At 37.7% G+C, this 14,736-nt stretch overlaps 1 protein-coding gene across 6 annotated transcripts in view; it reads left to right on the plus strand.

The window, feature by feature from the left end:
• LOC130072648 (spectrin beta chain, non-erythrocytic 1) overlaps positions 1 to 8,898 on the plus strand; it is a 91,915-nt gene extending 83,017 nt beyond the window's left edge. For 2 of the 6 annotated variants that reach the window (XM_056237841.1, XM_056237843.1), the window contains 11 exons: positions 1,251 to 1,495; positions 2,456 to 2,594; positions 2,720 to 2,804; positions 2,997 to 3,193; positions 3,304 to 3,419; positions 4,298 to 4,373; positions 4,795 to 4,908; positions 7,789 to 7,970; positions 8,069 to 8,242; positions 8,346 to 8,388; positions 8,475 to 8,898. In XM_056237841.1, coding sequence (XP_056093816.1) covers positions 1,251 to 1,495; positions 2,456 to 2,594; positions 2,720 to 2,804; positions 2,997 to 3,193; positions 3,304 to 3,419; positions 4,298 to 4,373; positions 4,795 to 4,908; positions 7,789 to 7,970; positions 8,069 to 8,242; positions 8,346 to 8,388; positions 8,475 to 8,684 — 1,581 coding nt within the window. In that variant the 3' untranslated portion in view covers positions 8,685 to 8,898. Of the gene's footprint in view, positions 1 to 1,250; positions 1,496 to 2,455; positions 2,595 to 2,719; positions 2,805 to 2,996; positions 3,194 to 3,303; positions 3,420 to 4,297; positions 4,374 to 4,794; positions 4,909 to 6,717; positions 6,931 to 7,788; positions 7,971 to 8,068; positions 8,243 to 8,345; positions 8,389 to 8,474 lie in introns of those variants that run through there. The other 4 variants (XM_056237844.1, XM_056237845.1, XM_056237842.1 and 1 more) reach the window with 3 other exon arrangements.
• Positions 8,899 to 14,736: the final 5,838 nt, after the last annotated feature.

Below are 14,736 nucleotides of genomic sequence, written 5' to 3' on the forward strand. Positions count from 1 at the left end.
AATATGTCAGTATTGTGTTTCATGAAGCGCGCGCGTGCGACTTGTTGTGATAACAATTTTCACCGTCTCAGAGCGGCTTCGGTTCACTAAGCAGTTTGGTGCGCATTATTAACGAGAAGAAACTCGTTTACTCCAATCACTGCACTGCATTCTGCATGAGATCGCATTACACCGGAGAATTCAAATGTCACGAAAGGCTGATTCAGGTCTGGGCTGCGTTTCCCAGAAGCATCGTGAGCTAAGTTGATTGTATAGACCATTGGTGGCAATGGTTCTACGATCAACTTAGGCATACGATGCTTTTGGGAAACGCATTAATCTCTGTCGTCTGTTCAACACAGCGCTGTTGTCTTTCAGAGATATGGTCGTCGTAAGAGTGCGTTGTTTTGTGTTCCCTCGCATGCATTTTGATATACCAAACGCATAAGGAAAATATATGGAAAAAGTATTTAAAATGTATACACACGAGCACGAAAGCGTTTTCTGCGCTGAACAACGCAATGAGTTTAACAACACTCGCAGCATAAATATTAGTATTGAAATTCTAGGTCCTGGGCATACTGTCAAATAAAATTATTAGTCTATTATTTTTTTTATGTTCTGATTTTTTGTCATATCAAACCTTTGGTTAAGATTAAGCTTACTTAATCTTTTTCATTTCTTTAAATTTGTTTTGCCATGTTTGGGTAAATCAGTTGAGGCAGCAGACAAAAACTACTCAGTATTCTTCACATTATTTCAACAGCCATTAGGCTACTATTTTAATTCTCAAACTTTTTGATAATGTACCATAAGTTTGTTTTGCAATTAAACTTATATGTCATACTATGACAAGGAAAAAAACTGCTCTAAAGAGAAGTAACGCCTCCCACCCCACATTCATGCTTTAAAATTATTTTGGTGGGTCTTGAGATGGATTATTCTTGTCTACGTGGGTCCTGGAATGGAAAAATTTGGGAACCCCTGCACTACATCAGGGGTGCCCAATCCTGCTCCTGCCAATCGACTGTCCTGAACAGTTCATATCCAACCCTAATCAAACACACCTAAAGCAACCAATAAAGCTCTTCAGGATCACTTGAAAATTAAAGGAAGGTGTGTTTGATTAGCGTTGGAGATGAACTGTGCAGGACAGTCGATCGGCAGGAGCAGGATTGGGCACCCCTGCTCTGCATTTTCTGATGGCTTGATTTTGACGGTTTGATTATGCGTCTTAAGGTTAAACATCATTCTTTGACCCTTCATTGCAGGTCACACAGGTGCAGGACGATGCTGCACGTCTGCAGAAAGCGTACGCCGGAGAGAAAGCTGATGAGATCCATCGCCATGAGTGTGCGGTCACAGAGGCCTGGGAGGGGCTTCAATCTGCCACCCAAGCCAGACGGCTGCTCCTGCTGGACACAGTGGAGAAGTTCAGATTCTTAAACATGGTCAGAGACCTCATGTTGTGGATGGAGGGAATCAACTTACAGATCCAGTCACATGACAGTCCGAGGTACATACAAACCATACACATTGTGAAGTCTAAATCAAACATACATTAACGTTCAAAAGTTTGGGGTCAGTACGATTTCTTAAAGTCTCTTATGGTCACCAAGGCTGCATTTATTTGATCAAACAGTTCAGTACAGTAATATTGTGAAATATTGTTACAAATTTAAAATAACTGTTTTATATTTCAATATATTTTAAAATAATATGGCAAAGCTGAATTCCAGTCGTCAGTGTCACATGATCCTTCAGAAATCATTCTAATATGATGATTTGGTGCTCAAGAAACATTTATTAGTGGCAGTGGCTCAGTGGTTCATGTGGGTTGTCTACAAACCGGAAGGTTGGTGGTTCAATCCTCGGTTCCACCTGACCATGTGTCGAGGTGTCCATGAGCAAGACACCTAACCCCAGCTGCTCCCGACGAGCTGGATGGCGCCTTGCATGGCTGCCGTCGCCCGTCGGTGTATGAATGTGTGAGTGAATGGGTGAATGTGAGGCAAATTGTAAAGCGCTTTGGTGGCCATTGGGTCTGTGAAAGCGCTATATAAATGCAGTCCATTTACCATTTACCATTTATTATTATCATCAATGTTGAAAACAGTTGTGCTGTGGATGCTTGTGTTTTTTTCAGGATTCTTTGATGAATGAAGTTCAGAATAACAGCATTTATTTGAAATATAAAAGACTTTGTAACATTATAAATGTCTTTACTGTCACTTTTGATCATTAATGTATCATTGCTTTAACAAAAGTATTGTTTTGAAAAAAAAAACCTTTTGAACGGTAGGGAATATACACGGATATAGTATACAATTCATACAACTAATTTAAGTACACAAAATAATATAAAACTGACTCAGAATTGTACACCAACAGTTGTTAGGAATCTGTTAAAAAAGGATTTATATACATGAGTAAGTAAAGAAATGATGAGAGTCATATATGCTCTGTGTTGTTGTAGGGACGTCTCCTCAGCTGGTCTGGTCATTGCCAACCATCAGGACATTAAGTCTGAGATAGACACTAGAGCAGACAGCTTCAATGCTTGCAGTGAAATGGGACGGACCCTCATCAATAACAACCACTATGCTTCAGATGAGGTTTGTCCACACCACATACACACAAATGAACATGCACATTCACATATTTATCACTGCATGTTAGCCAAGGAAACCCACATGCACCCACTCACACGCTGAGGTAATAGGATGTCTGTGATTTCTAGATTCAAGAGAAATTGGATCAGCTTCAGGCCAAACGCACTGAAATTAATCAGAAGTGGCAAGAGAAAATGGACCACTTACAGCTCGGTGAGTATGTGGGAGGAAGCTTGTTTCTGTGGCTCGTAGTAGCATGCTAAAGAGATTTGCATCTAAGGGGGCAGTTTTGATATATGCTTTTTGATGTTTTTTCTAATTATGATATTATTTGACCATATGGCATCCTTGCATTCATGTGATAACTCATACTCTGTTATTCCTCTGCTTCTGTGTGTATGTCAGTTCTGGAAGTGTTACAGTTTAGTAGGGATGCATCTATGGCCGAATCGTGGCTGGCTGGACAGGAGCCGCTGGTCAGGGCTGCAGAATTGGGCTCTAACGTAGACGAGGTTGAGAGTCTTATCAAACGCCACGAAGCCTTTGAAAAACTGGCAGCAGGCTGGGAAGATCGTTTCACACAGCTAGAGAAGCTCACCACGGTTTGTTAACTACACACCTACACCTATAAAAGTGCAGGATTTGTAATGATAACGCCATTTATTGCATCCTTTTTTACATGTTCTCACTTTCTCATGTTATTCTCTGTCAGCTGGAGGAACAGGAAATTCAAAGAAAACGGGAAGAGGAAGAGAGGGCCCGACGACCACCCACACCTCCCCCCGTGGAGGAAGTAGTCCAGTCTGAGATTAACGATTCTGCTGCAAGGTAAGAAATAGACTGTACCAGGGGTGGTCATTTTTTCCGTTTGCTTTTTAAATTTTTTTTCTTGTTACTCGTTTTTTTTTTTTTTTTACCTTGTAACCAATGTCAAAAACAAAAATACTCACCAAGTGCAAAATGTAAGTAAAAATAGGCTTTGACAATGAAATAAAACCATTATATTTATACTACCATTCAAAGGTTTGGGGTCAGTAAGACTTTTTCATTTAAAGAAATTAATACTTTTATTCAGCATGGATGCATTAAATTGATCAGAAGGGACAGTCTTCTTTTTTTTTTTACATTGTTACAAGATTTCTATTTAAATAAATGCGGTTCTTTTGAACTTTCTATTAGATAGAGAAGAATCCTGAAAAAAAATGCATCATGGTTTCCAAAAAATGTTATGCAGCTCTGAAATAAATGTTTCACCAAATCAGCATATTAGAATAATTTCTGAAGGATCGTGACGCTGAAGACTGGAGTAATGATTCTGAAAATTACTGAATAAATTACTATTTAAATTATATTTAAATAGAAAATTGTACAAATATTTCACAATATTATTGTTTTTACTGTATTTGTGATTTTTTTTTTTTAAATGCTGCCTTGGTAAGCATAAGAGACTTCTTTTAAAAACATTAACCGATCTTGCCAACCCCAACATTTTGAACGGTAGTGTAAATATATATTAGCTTTTTTTAATGTTTTTTTTCTTCCTCTTCAGGAAAACATTAAATCAAATGATTTAAGTTGATTTAAGAAAAAACAGCTAAATAAGACATTGCTATTGACAGTTGTGTCAAAAAGATACTTCTGGATCATAGTTGTAACTTTCTGTTTTTAATGGCGACTTTACACTTGTATGTTTGCTTCTCTTTAAGGACGAGTCTGGACCAGACTACATTGAACCAGTCAGTATCTGTCAATGGTGTCTACAGTGACCAGGAAACATCACAGGTCAGATATGGTCCACACTGTGCTTGCATTAAATTCTCTATTCATATTGATCCAGTTATGCATTCACTTTCATACATGATTACATCACATGTTAGTATACAGACACAGTTTTAAAATTCATTTCAAGACACACGTCACAGTCCCGTCTCAATTGTGCTGTCTGTTTGTGTGTTCAGTGTCTTTTTCTTGTTCCTCTCAATTATTCATGTTGATATCAATGTTCTGCTGTAAACTCTTGAGTCTCTTTGAGTGTGGGAGAATGTTGCAACAAAATGAGCGTCTCTCAAAACTTTCAGTACGTCTTCATGGTCACACAGTGTGGATGTCCTTTTAATTGTCAGAACAATGTTTCAACACAAACAAGTGCTAATTCGAACACGCTCACATGTTAACACATTCTTGTGACGTCTCTTGTCTGCAGTCAATATCGGTCTCTGTATCTGAACTCAAGAAAGCCGAACGTAAACCAGAGAGTAAACCTCAGTCTAACCCAGTTTCTAAGCCTGTGCCTAAACCCCACAAGGCACAGGTGCGTGTGAGTACTAACCCCGTAGCGCCAGCCTCGCCTGTAGCCGTAGTGTAGCATCGCTGCTTGCGCTTAACAACCCAGCAGCCTTGCAGCATGATGGCAGCTATACCACACCTGCTAGAAGGCAAAGTCACAGCTTTGCTGCTTTTTATTGCTTTCAGTGAATCAGTCTTGTGCTTTTTATGTATGTATTTGGCTACTGTAATTTTGAACTTATGATATTTTTGTCTTGCTTAGGCCTGAGCTTCAACATCAGTGTTTGCGATGCACTTTATCACATACAAATGTCTATTTTATGATGTTAAAAGGCAGCTTTGTTGTTCTGTGGAGTGCTGTTGTTTTACTGTTTGTTGTCAGGGGATTTTAACTTACAGTAGGTCTAGGCCTGGTAACTGGTTTCACAAACAGATTTTCAGGATTAGGCCTTAGTTCAATTAGGACAGTTAAAGCTGCAGTCCGTAGCTTTTCCTCTTTGTCGCCATCTCTCTGTTCGAAATCTGTAACTGCAGTGATTCGCGGAATTATCATCTTTACGTCGGTTGTAAATCGGCATGAAACAGCGTGGATGAACACAGTGTTTTGAGGCGAGTGCTGCTGTCAGTCACCGCGCTGTGTGGATAGCCTACTGTCATACAGAATCACAGATTCACTTTTTGAAAGTTTGACCAACATAAGAATTTTCATAAGAAAATGTCTTCTGAACAAGTAAGTAACATCCATTTTTATTCTGACCAACTAAGGGGGAAAAAGCATTCGACATGATAAGCTTCGTTAGATTTAATCAACGCGATTTATAGCAACCGTGCAAATTATAGCCTACTTTGTTCTTAAATTGTTCATGTTAACAACATCAGCATTGCGTGACTAATGTTAAATTTAATGTGTTTTATGGTTACCTGTGTAGTTCAGAATTCATATTCTCCATAATAGCAAAACGAGAAAGGCACAACAAAGGAAACTCCATAACTGTGTGAATTAAGAAAACGTAACGTTACACGATTGAACTATTGAAATGTCTTACTTGTTCAGCAGAAAAAAGCCGTCTCTTCTTCCGTTTTGAACCCCTTCAAAACACGGAGTTCACGCACTTTTCAAAAGCCCCGCCGATGTTTAATCCTTGTGTTCGCATGAGACGGTTTCTTTCTCTTTCTCTAGCCACCTTAAATCCGAAGTACGAAGTCTTTTGGGTTTTATAACTGCTGAATCTCCAGTTGACACTGATGATTGTTGTTTGGATCTTTCTGGATGCCATAAGTTTAATTATGTAAAGTGCTGCGAGAAAAGCCTATACATCTAAACATCTCGTCACGCGCAGTATAGCCGGCTAGCCGAAACTCCTTCTTTATGTGTACGGGTGTGACGTAATGACGCAAAGACATGCTCGAATTTCCCGCGGAAACCCACCAGTACCACTGGAATTAAAATCATTATTACAAGCTAACCGTTTTGAATCTAGCTATGGCAAGCAGATAGTTTTGACCACTGGCAGAATAAGTTTTTTTTAATATAATTATTTTGGATTATTTTTAACTTAAAAAAGCTACGGACTGCAGCTTTAAGTATCTTTTATAAACATGCCTTGGAAAAAAAACATTACTGGTGTGCATCTTGAGACAAAACAATGGCACTGACAAAATTTAAGATATCTCAGTGCAAGTTGCTTTCAGTGAAAACAGCTCAAACATGCATTTTAGTCTGGGACTAGGTTTAAAGCCTTGTCTGTGAAACCAGGGGCTAGTATTCGGGTACATCACAACAACTATCAACTAATCCCCTACTAATCCAACTGAGACATTGTTTCTTTATTTCCTTCAGTTTCATCGGATTTTACTTTATTCCAAGGCAACTATTTTTCCTAACATTTGTATTTACTTATTTGGCTTAGAATATAAAGGTAGTTTGAGTTAGGCAGATGTGTCCCAGTGTCTTTGTGGCAGTGTTATTTCATTATTACGCCCATATACTCCCAGCTTTTCCATACTGCCCCACGTTTGTCTTTGGTGGAACATGCCGGTGTGTGTGTATGTGGGTTTTTTTTTAGTCTCCTTATGTCTTTGAGTGTGCCTTTCCTTTCCTTTTGTGTGCATGTACATATTGTGCTTATTGAGTTTGAATATTTTGATTCATCTGTTCATTTGGATGATAAAGTAACGTCCAGAAATATTTGTTTGTCATTAGTCAGGGATTACACCTCAAAATTCAGTTAGACACAAAAAAAATAACTGTGGGTTTAAGTTAATTTATGAGATGTATGAGAATACTGAGACAGGACATGTTATGAAGGGTCAGTAAGATTTTTTTTAAATAAATTTTTACTTTTATTCAAAAAAGGACACAATAAAATGATTTAAGAGTGACAGTAAAGACTTTTACGTTGTTACAAAAGATTAATGCTGTCAACATTGATAATATATATACAAAATGTTTCTCTAGCACCTAATCAGCATATTAGAATGATTTCTGAAGGATCATGTGACACTGAAAACTGAAGTAATGAAAATTCAGCTTTCCATCACAGCATAAATTACATTTTTAAAAATTACATTTCTATGAAAAGTTATTTTAAATAGTGGTAATATTTCACAATACTATTTTTTATGTGTTTGTGATCAAATAAAATACAGTCTTGGTGAGCATAAGAGAATTCTTTAAAAAAAAATCTTATAACCCCAAACGGTAGTGTGAGAATGTAATATTTTTAATGAACAGTTTAAAGTATGTTTGTTGCCTATTAATATAGCATGTAACTGTGAACAAGTTACATAAAGCCTTTAACGAATAAAAATAGTATTGACCAGAACAATAGTGACCTAATCACTATATGTGGTAATAGAAACAATGCATTATTGTAACATCTACTAACTGTGGCTTGTTCCTGTCAACCAGGGATCAGAATCGGAATCAGTTAACGGTCCGGGCCGTGACAGCGGTCTGGACTCAGCATCACGGCAAGACCCTTCAGCAACACTGCCAGGGCGAGGAGGAGCAGAGGCGGCCACAGAAGCCATGGAGGGCATCCTTTGCAGGAAACATGAAATGGAATCGCTCAACAAAAAAGCAGCCACCAGGTGACACAGGAAGCAGATAAATTATGAAAGAATAATCAGGGGAATCTAATCAGGTTTAATCATGTAAATGGTGTGATTTTCTCTCTGTGCATTTGCAGATCGTGGCAGAATGTATATTGCGTTTTACGTAAGGGAAGTATGGGCTTCTATAAGGACAACAAGAGTGCCTCTAATGGAATCCCCTACCATGGAGAAGTTCCCATCAGCCTCAACGAGGCTGTCTGTGAGGTAGCCCATGACTACAAGAAGAGGAAAAATGTATTTAAACTTAGGTGAGAAAGAGATGAGGGAAGACATTTTCTCAGTAATTATGAAACGCAAGAAAATGAATTAAGTTCTTTGAATGTAACATTATGGTGTTTCATTTTTTTAAAGGCTTGGGGATGGAAAAGAGTTCTTGTTCCAAGCGAAGGATGAGGTAATTTTTGCAAAGGATGAAAAGAGAATGTTTTTAGGTCGTACTCGTATATTAATTTTTTTATGTTTATTTTTTTTCTCCCTCAGGCTGAGATGAGTTCATGGATTCGATCAATCCAGTCATCCCTGTTGCCCGGCGAGCGCTCGCCGGGTGGCACACGAGGTTTAAGTCGGGCGATGACCATGCCGCCAATGTCTCCCAGCTCGGGCGAGGCCGGAGGCGTGACCATGCGCAACAAAGACGGCAAAGATAGAGGCGGCGAGAAGCGCTTCAGTTTCTTTGGCAAGAAGAAATAAGCACCAAAATATCCCACAGATCTCCACAGTGAGCCAAACGAGATGGAAGTTTGTCAACACTCAAAAGAAACTAAGTTAGAAAAGGCAAAGAAAACTCGCATGTCACTTTGTGAAATGTTTTTTGTTTTTGCCCTTTATTTTTCTTCCACTCATTTTTTTTATTTTTATTTTTTATTTCATTTCGCACTTCTTTGGATTTTGTTCAAGTTTGCCTCTTATATGGAACGCCAAAGCTCAAACGCTCAAAGCCAAGGGAGTGGCGTCCCTGACCGAGAGCCATCCTGAAAGTTTAGCTCATTCCTTTCAATTTGAATCATTTCCTTTTAACTTCTTCCCTAAAAATTATTTTATCTTTGGGTTAGACAGCATTTCCATACTGTAATGACCAAGAGTGCTATTTCCTGTCTTAATTTTGACCTCTCACTTTCTTTGTAAAGGACTACAGTCCTTTTTTTTCCGGTATTATTATACTTATAGCTAAAGATTTTATTGTTATTGCTATTATTAATATTGTTTATTTGCTGTTCTGTTTTTGAGTCGATTTAAAGTAAAATATTTAAAGAAAATGTAAGTATAGTTGGTATGATCTCATGTTCAGAGAGGACAAAGCAGAAAGAAGCCCATAAGTCAGAGGTGGGAGGTCATGCTGGTCTTTTTCCTTTCCTTTTTATTTTTTCTTGATATGACTGTTGAATGCTTTTTTTTTCTTTCTTTTTTTAAAGAGTAGTGTTTTTCAGCTTAAATGGGGGGAGGGAACACTATTTATGATGGCTTTATTATATATATTTTTTAATCTTTCTGTTCTCTCTATCTCATTTCTATTAAGAAACTTTAAGTATGTGTTCTTATTCTGTGGCTTGTTTGTTTAGCTCATCAAGTTCCTTTAACCTCTGTATCTTGTTCTTTTCTTAGACCAGAAAAGTGTTTGTTGTGAAGATTGAAATTGAGGTGTGATGCTGTGGTTTGGACTTTGGTTTTACAATTGCTCGAAAGCAAACAGACACAACACAAGAATCACTTGCACAAGCCAACATTAAACTCACGTTAAACAAAGAATTTGAGGACAGCATATATATATTTTTTTTTCCATTTTCTTGTAACTTTGATTTGAATATGTAGTTGACCAAGTTTCCTATTGGAATGTATTCTCAGGCATCAGTTTTTACCATTCACACACCGACGGACACGCACATGCTTTTCTCTCTCCTAACCCTACACTTTAAATACTTTACAGGGATGAACCTCTATTATTGGGATTTGTGTCAGTGATGCTCTTGAGGTTGATGCTGTATTTTTAGAGGTGTGTGTGTGTGTGTGTGCTCTGAAGAGGTTGCTTTCAGGTATATCGGTTGTGAATGTGCTTCAACTCTGAATGAGAAACAAAATTACTGAGGTATTCTTAATGTGGACCAAATCAACAGTTTTCCCCCCATGCACGGTGATTGAGATGATCTCTTCCCTTTATTTGTACATCACAAGTTACTATAAATTATCTTCCTTGGAGGAATGTGAAATTTTTACCGCATACTTATATAATTGTAGGTTTTATACTTGCGGTCAAAAAGAGATAACTCTCTTCTGTCCCGTAAGTAGCATACACAGAGGCAGAATCAATGGCAACCTGGCTGACATGATTTCAGATATACTTTTGCAGTTAAACGCATGATGTCCTGGTGTAACAAGTGTACCCACTGTGGCATGAAAGCAGTATTTTTGTAGGATAAAGACTTTTCAGCCTCATGATTGTGTGAAAGCTTGCCTTGGTGTGTTAATATTAGCGCAAGGTGTGTTTTTTTTGACGTCATACATTGAAGCCCCTTCCTGTGAGGTGTGTGGAGTATTGAGCCATGTCCACTCTTATGTCAATTATCTCTACATTTCCTTTGGAGATGCATTTAAGTGGTCCGCACGAAGACGCAGTAAACTGAAAGCTGAACTGTTTTTTTGTTTGTTTTTTTGCTGTGACATTTGATGTGAAGGAAAATGATGCAGACTCTCTACTGAACCCTCAAAAACAGCCTTTTTCAGTGATTGGACAATGTCACCGAAACTCATTTTCCTCTCTGTTCAGTGACGTGAATTGTGACTTGTTCCCGAATGAGAAATTTGGAGCTTGGAGTCACCTTTGTGAAACATTCTCTGGATCAGTCTGATGTTCTCTATTCTAAAGGTTAAAACGCTGCAGTAGAATGATCTAGTTGTAGACCAGTGCTTTTGTTCACACAGAATACCGTCATAGAGCTGTAAGAGGATCCAATTAGGATGAGCCTATATACACATACGGTTTTGGGACTGTGTGATACATTTCTTCCTGAGATAAGTCAATGTGTTGCATTGGATTTGTGCACTCTCAAATTTGTGCTGTTGATTTTTTTTTTCTATTCTTTTAATCATAGGTGCTTAATCTGAAAACGTTTTCTTCCTCTCACGTTTTACACTTCCCAGTGTGGTTGGTTTTAACCCAGTTTGCTTAGATGGTCTGTAACATTGTGGCACATAAGCGAATCTAGATAATTCAGTCTGTGTAAATTTCAATGGACTGGTGAGGAAAATTGTACGGAAAATGAAATGTAATTATATTGCAATACATGAATACAGTGAATTCAATGGGGAGAAACTCCTCTCTTAGTAAAAGTAAGTGGACTGAGCATTAGATTTGATGAAATCTGGGTTTTTTTTAAGCATATTTTCCCCCTCATTCAATTGTAGTATATTTTACAACATTTTGATGCGTCTTCAAAAATATTTTCACCAAATACCCAATAAAAATACCATTTATTGAAGAATGTTAATTCCATTCTTGATTTTAAACCTGAGTTGTTAATATCACTACTATTATCTGTTGTTAGTATTGTTATTATTATAATAAAAGTCATTATTAATATTACTATTATTAATACTACTGTTGCAACTGCAGCTTATTCCTGCTGAGTTTCTCGTCTGTAATACCAAACCCCGCCACTTGGGGGCAAGTGTGCTGTGGAGCATTTTTCATTACTGATCTAAACAAGAAAAAAGACTTGTTTGTTGACTTGTGTATCTACATCTAATATTAGGAATAAAAACATGATTTGAAAAGAAAAAAAGTGTGGCGTTCTTTTTATAAATTCTAGAGATTTTTAAATATAAGATTAATATAGGGTGGAGGGGAGGGGCAATGACTGAGCAATATTTTATGACCAAAAAATTGATTTTCAGGAAAACGTTTTTTTTTAAGCAAGATCATTTTTTGTCTGTAACACTTTTTTTTTAAGGTGACACGTTACTAAATGTACTTACAGTAAATTATGAATAATTAAGTAACTAACCCTAAACCATAACTCTATAGTAAGTAGGCCTACATACGTCACCTTAAAATTACAATGATTGTTAGACAAAAGGGTTACATTTTGTCTAACAATCATTGTATTTTAGATAGGCTACAATTATTTTATTTGCATATCCTAAAGTAGCTCTTTCTTTAGTTCAATTTAATGTTTTACATTCATGCTAACTTCAAACCCACGTGCTAAAACAATTAGCTTAAGGTTGTTTGGGGTGGGGATAGTGTAAACAGTTACATTAAAAATGTTACAACCAACCTCTTATGATGATTCCAATATCAATCACATCCTCTTTGGAGGCAGTCACGTGAGTTTTTTGTAGTGCATTAAAGGATCATTCAGTAAATGTGTTTCCATCGTAGTTTACCAGATAAAAACTGTACCTGCTTCAATTAAGCACATACATTTTTAGAATGTATCCGCATTTATAGTTTCCATCCAGTTGTGTGTGTGTGTGTGTGTGTGTGTGATTGTCCCAGAATTTACATAAAAATAAGTGAATGGCAACAAACAAAAGTTGTTTTTGTGCTAAATTTAAAATCCAACAAGAAATGTACTAAGCTATGTTTTTTGTCACTTTAAATTGTTCACTTTATTGAAGAACCAATACGTTTTGAATAAAGTTCTTGCAAATTACCTCTCATTGTTACAACAATACACGGCTAGTGTTACAAGGTTGAAACTACACTTTTTGTTTTTGACATTAACTCACAATCTGTGATCCAAGTAAGTTTTATTTGTAGTAGACAAATGTGGCTGCCGTGTATCAAAGTTTGAGAGATCCAGCACAAACAACAACAAATGAGTTACTGATGTTCAAACAAAAAATGTTACGTTCCATCCCCTGTCTCCGCCATGTCAATCAAAAACTTCAGACTTTCAAAAGCTTGACAGTCAAGGCATTATTTGGTTATAACTGTGCTTAGTCTTCCCTTTTTAAATATTTTCGGTTCCCATACATGTCGAAGCACAAAGCAGTCCTCTTTCTCTGTCTGCTCTGCCAGCTAAGACATTGACAGGTCATGAACTTTGACCTTGTCCTTAACCCATCCATATGAAGTTTACCATCTTAACAAGAATCAGCTTGCCTCAAATGCAAATCTCTCCTCCTCCCTCCTGTTCCTCCGCTAGACACAGTGCTTTTAGAGCTGACTTTGATGTTATTTTCTGCAATAATGAGCAGAAATAATTATGAAAATGCACTAGGCTGTAGCAAATGAATAAGCTATGTTCATTATCTTGACCACTTCTGTGCCATAGAACAAGTTGTTCTGAATCTGACCTTGAAACTCAACCAGAAAGCTTTCAACTGCCTACAGACCTCCAACTAATAACAAAGCCTGCAGGAAACCCCCGTGCAGACGGTCCCTTTATCCCTTTATACTGTTCCATATACTTGCCACACGTTCAGATGCTCACTAAGCAAATACCCCATTTAGTTTGTAATATAGACTGATGGTGCTTCCACCTCCTGTGCTTATTATGTTTTAAAATTTCAGGCCTGGTGAGTGCCATCTATCAAGTGTTCAGAATCGCTTGGCAACGCAGCAGCAATATGTTAAGACCGATTTAAAAGTGCGACGGCGGCCTCACGTCCAGCCCTCCCGGGCCCCCGCTTTGTGTTCATTCACAATGGCGCGTTCCCCAGCGACCGTTAAAACCGCATAAGCACAGCGCGAGGGGCTGCTGGACCCTCACTTCAAACTGTTGCCAAAATTGTCTTTGAGCCCTCAACGGACTGATATAAGTTGTAAAGAACATCGTTACTGATTTTTTCCACAGAATCTGACATTGGATATCAACAGATTTATTGTAAGTAAACTCAGCTTTCATAAAATACGTGTTTGTATAGCTAACTTACATTACAATGTAAGTTAGCAAGGCTACTTTGAATTTGAATATGTGATAGCCTACACCCTACAGTATGGGCTTATATATTATGCTATAGCTATAGTTATGTGACTGTTATTAAGTTCATGATGTTATGTGTTATTGTCGCGTGTGAAGTGTTCTAGAATTTCAGGGGGGGGGATGCATTTTGCCTGTGTGGCAGATCTCGATTATTTAGGTTAATTTAACAAAAGTTAACCATGTAGGCCTAATAGGCTAAGTGTTTGCGCAATAGTTTCGAGGACAGGCGTGAATGTTCAGTAGCTACTCATAGTTGTTGTGAGAAACTGGCGTGGCGTGTCTATTCCTTGTCATTCAGAACTGCAGATAAAACGCGATTTCAGTGCAGATAAACAAATGCGCATATTTCATTGTATAGCTGTTGCGTGAATTGCGGCTGTGCATGTTCACGCCAAGAGTCTGAATGTGGAGTCAGCATACTGCAGTGCGCGTGACCGAGCGCACTCAGCTCCACTGGGAAAAGCTTGCATGAGTTTGATCATTAGCGTAATCAAGTTATATACGTGTTTTCAAGGAGTAAGAGAAACAGACTATGAAGGAATGACCTGAAAAAACATACATGGGCGAGTGGTTCTTAAAATTATTTTTAAAATGGTATTGGTGGAGGATTCGCTATTTATTGAACACTTTTAGGCCCTCATAGCATATGATCATGGAAGCAGCATATTTCTATAGGTAAGTCATGATAAAAAATTTATTTTCATGTGATCTCGACATTTAAGTTGTTTTCTCAAGAAGGTTTTTTGTAAGTAGCCTATCAGAAGTCAGTTCTAAATGTACAGCTGCATTGTTGAGCATGTTTGTTTTTAATCAGGGAC

The sequence above is a fragment of the Rhinichthys klamathensis genome, unplaced genomic scaffold, assembly GCF_029890125.1.
Source record: "Rhinichthys klamathensis goyatoka isolate OS25496 unplaced genomic scaffold, OSU_Roscu_1.1 h1tg000501l_1, whole genome shotgun sequence".
Classification (NCBI taxonomy): domain Eukaryota; kingdom Metazoa; phylum Chordata; class Actinopteri; order Cypriniformes; family Leuciscidae; genus Rhinichthys; species Rhinichthys klamathensis.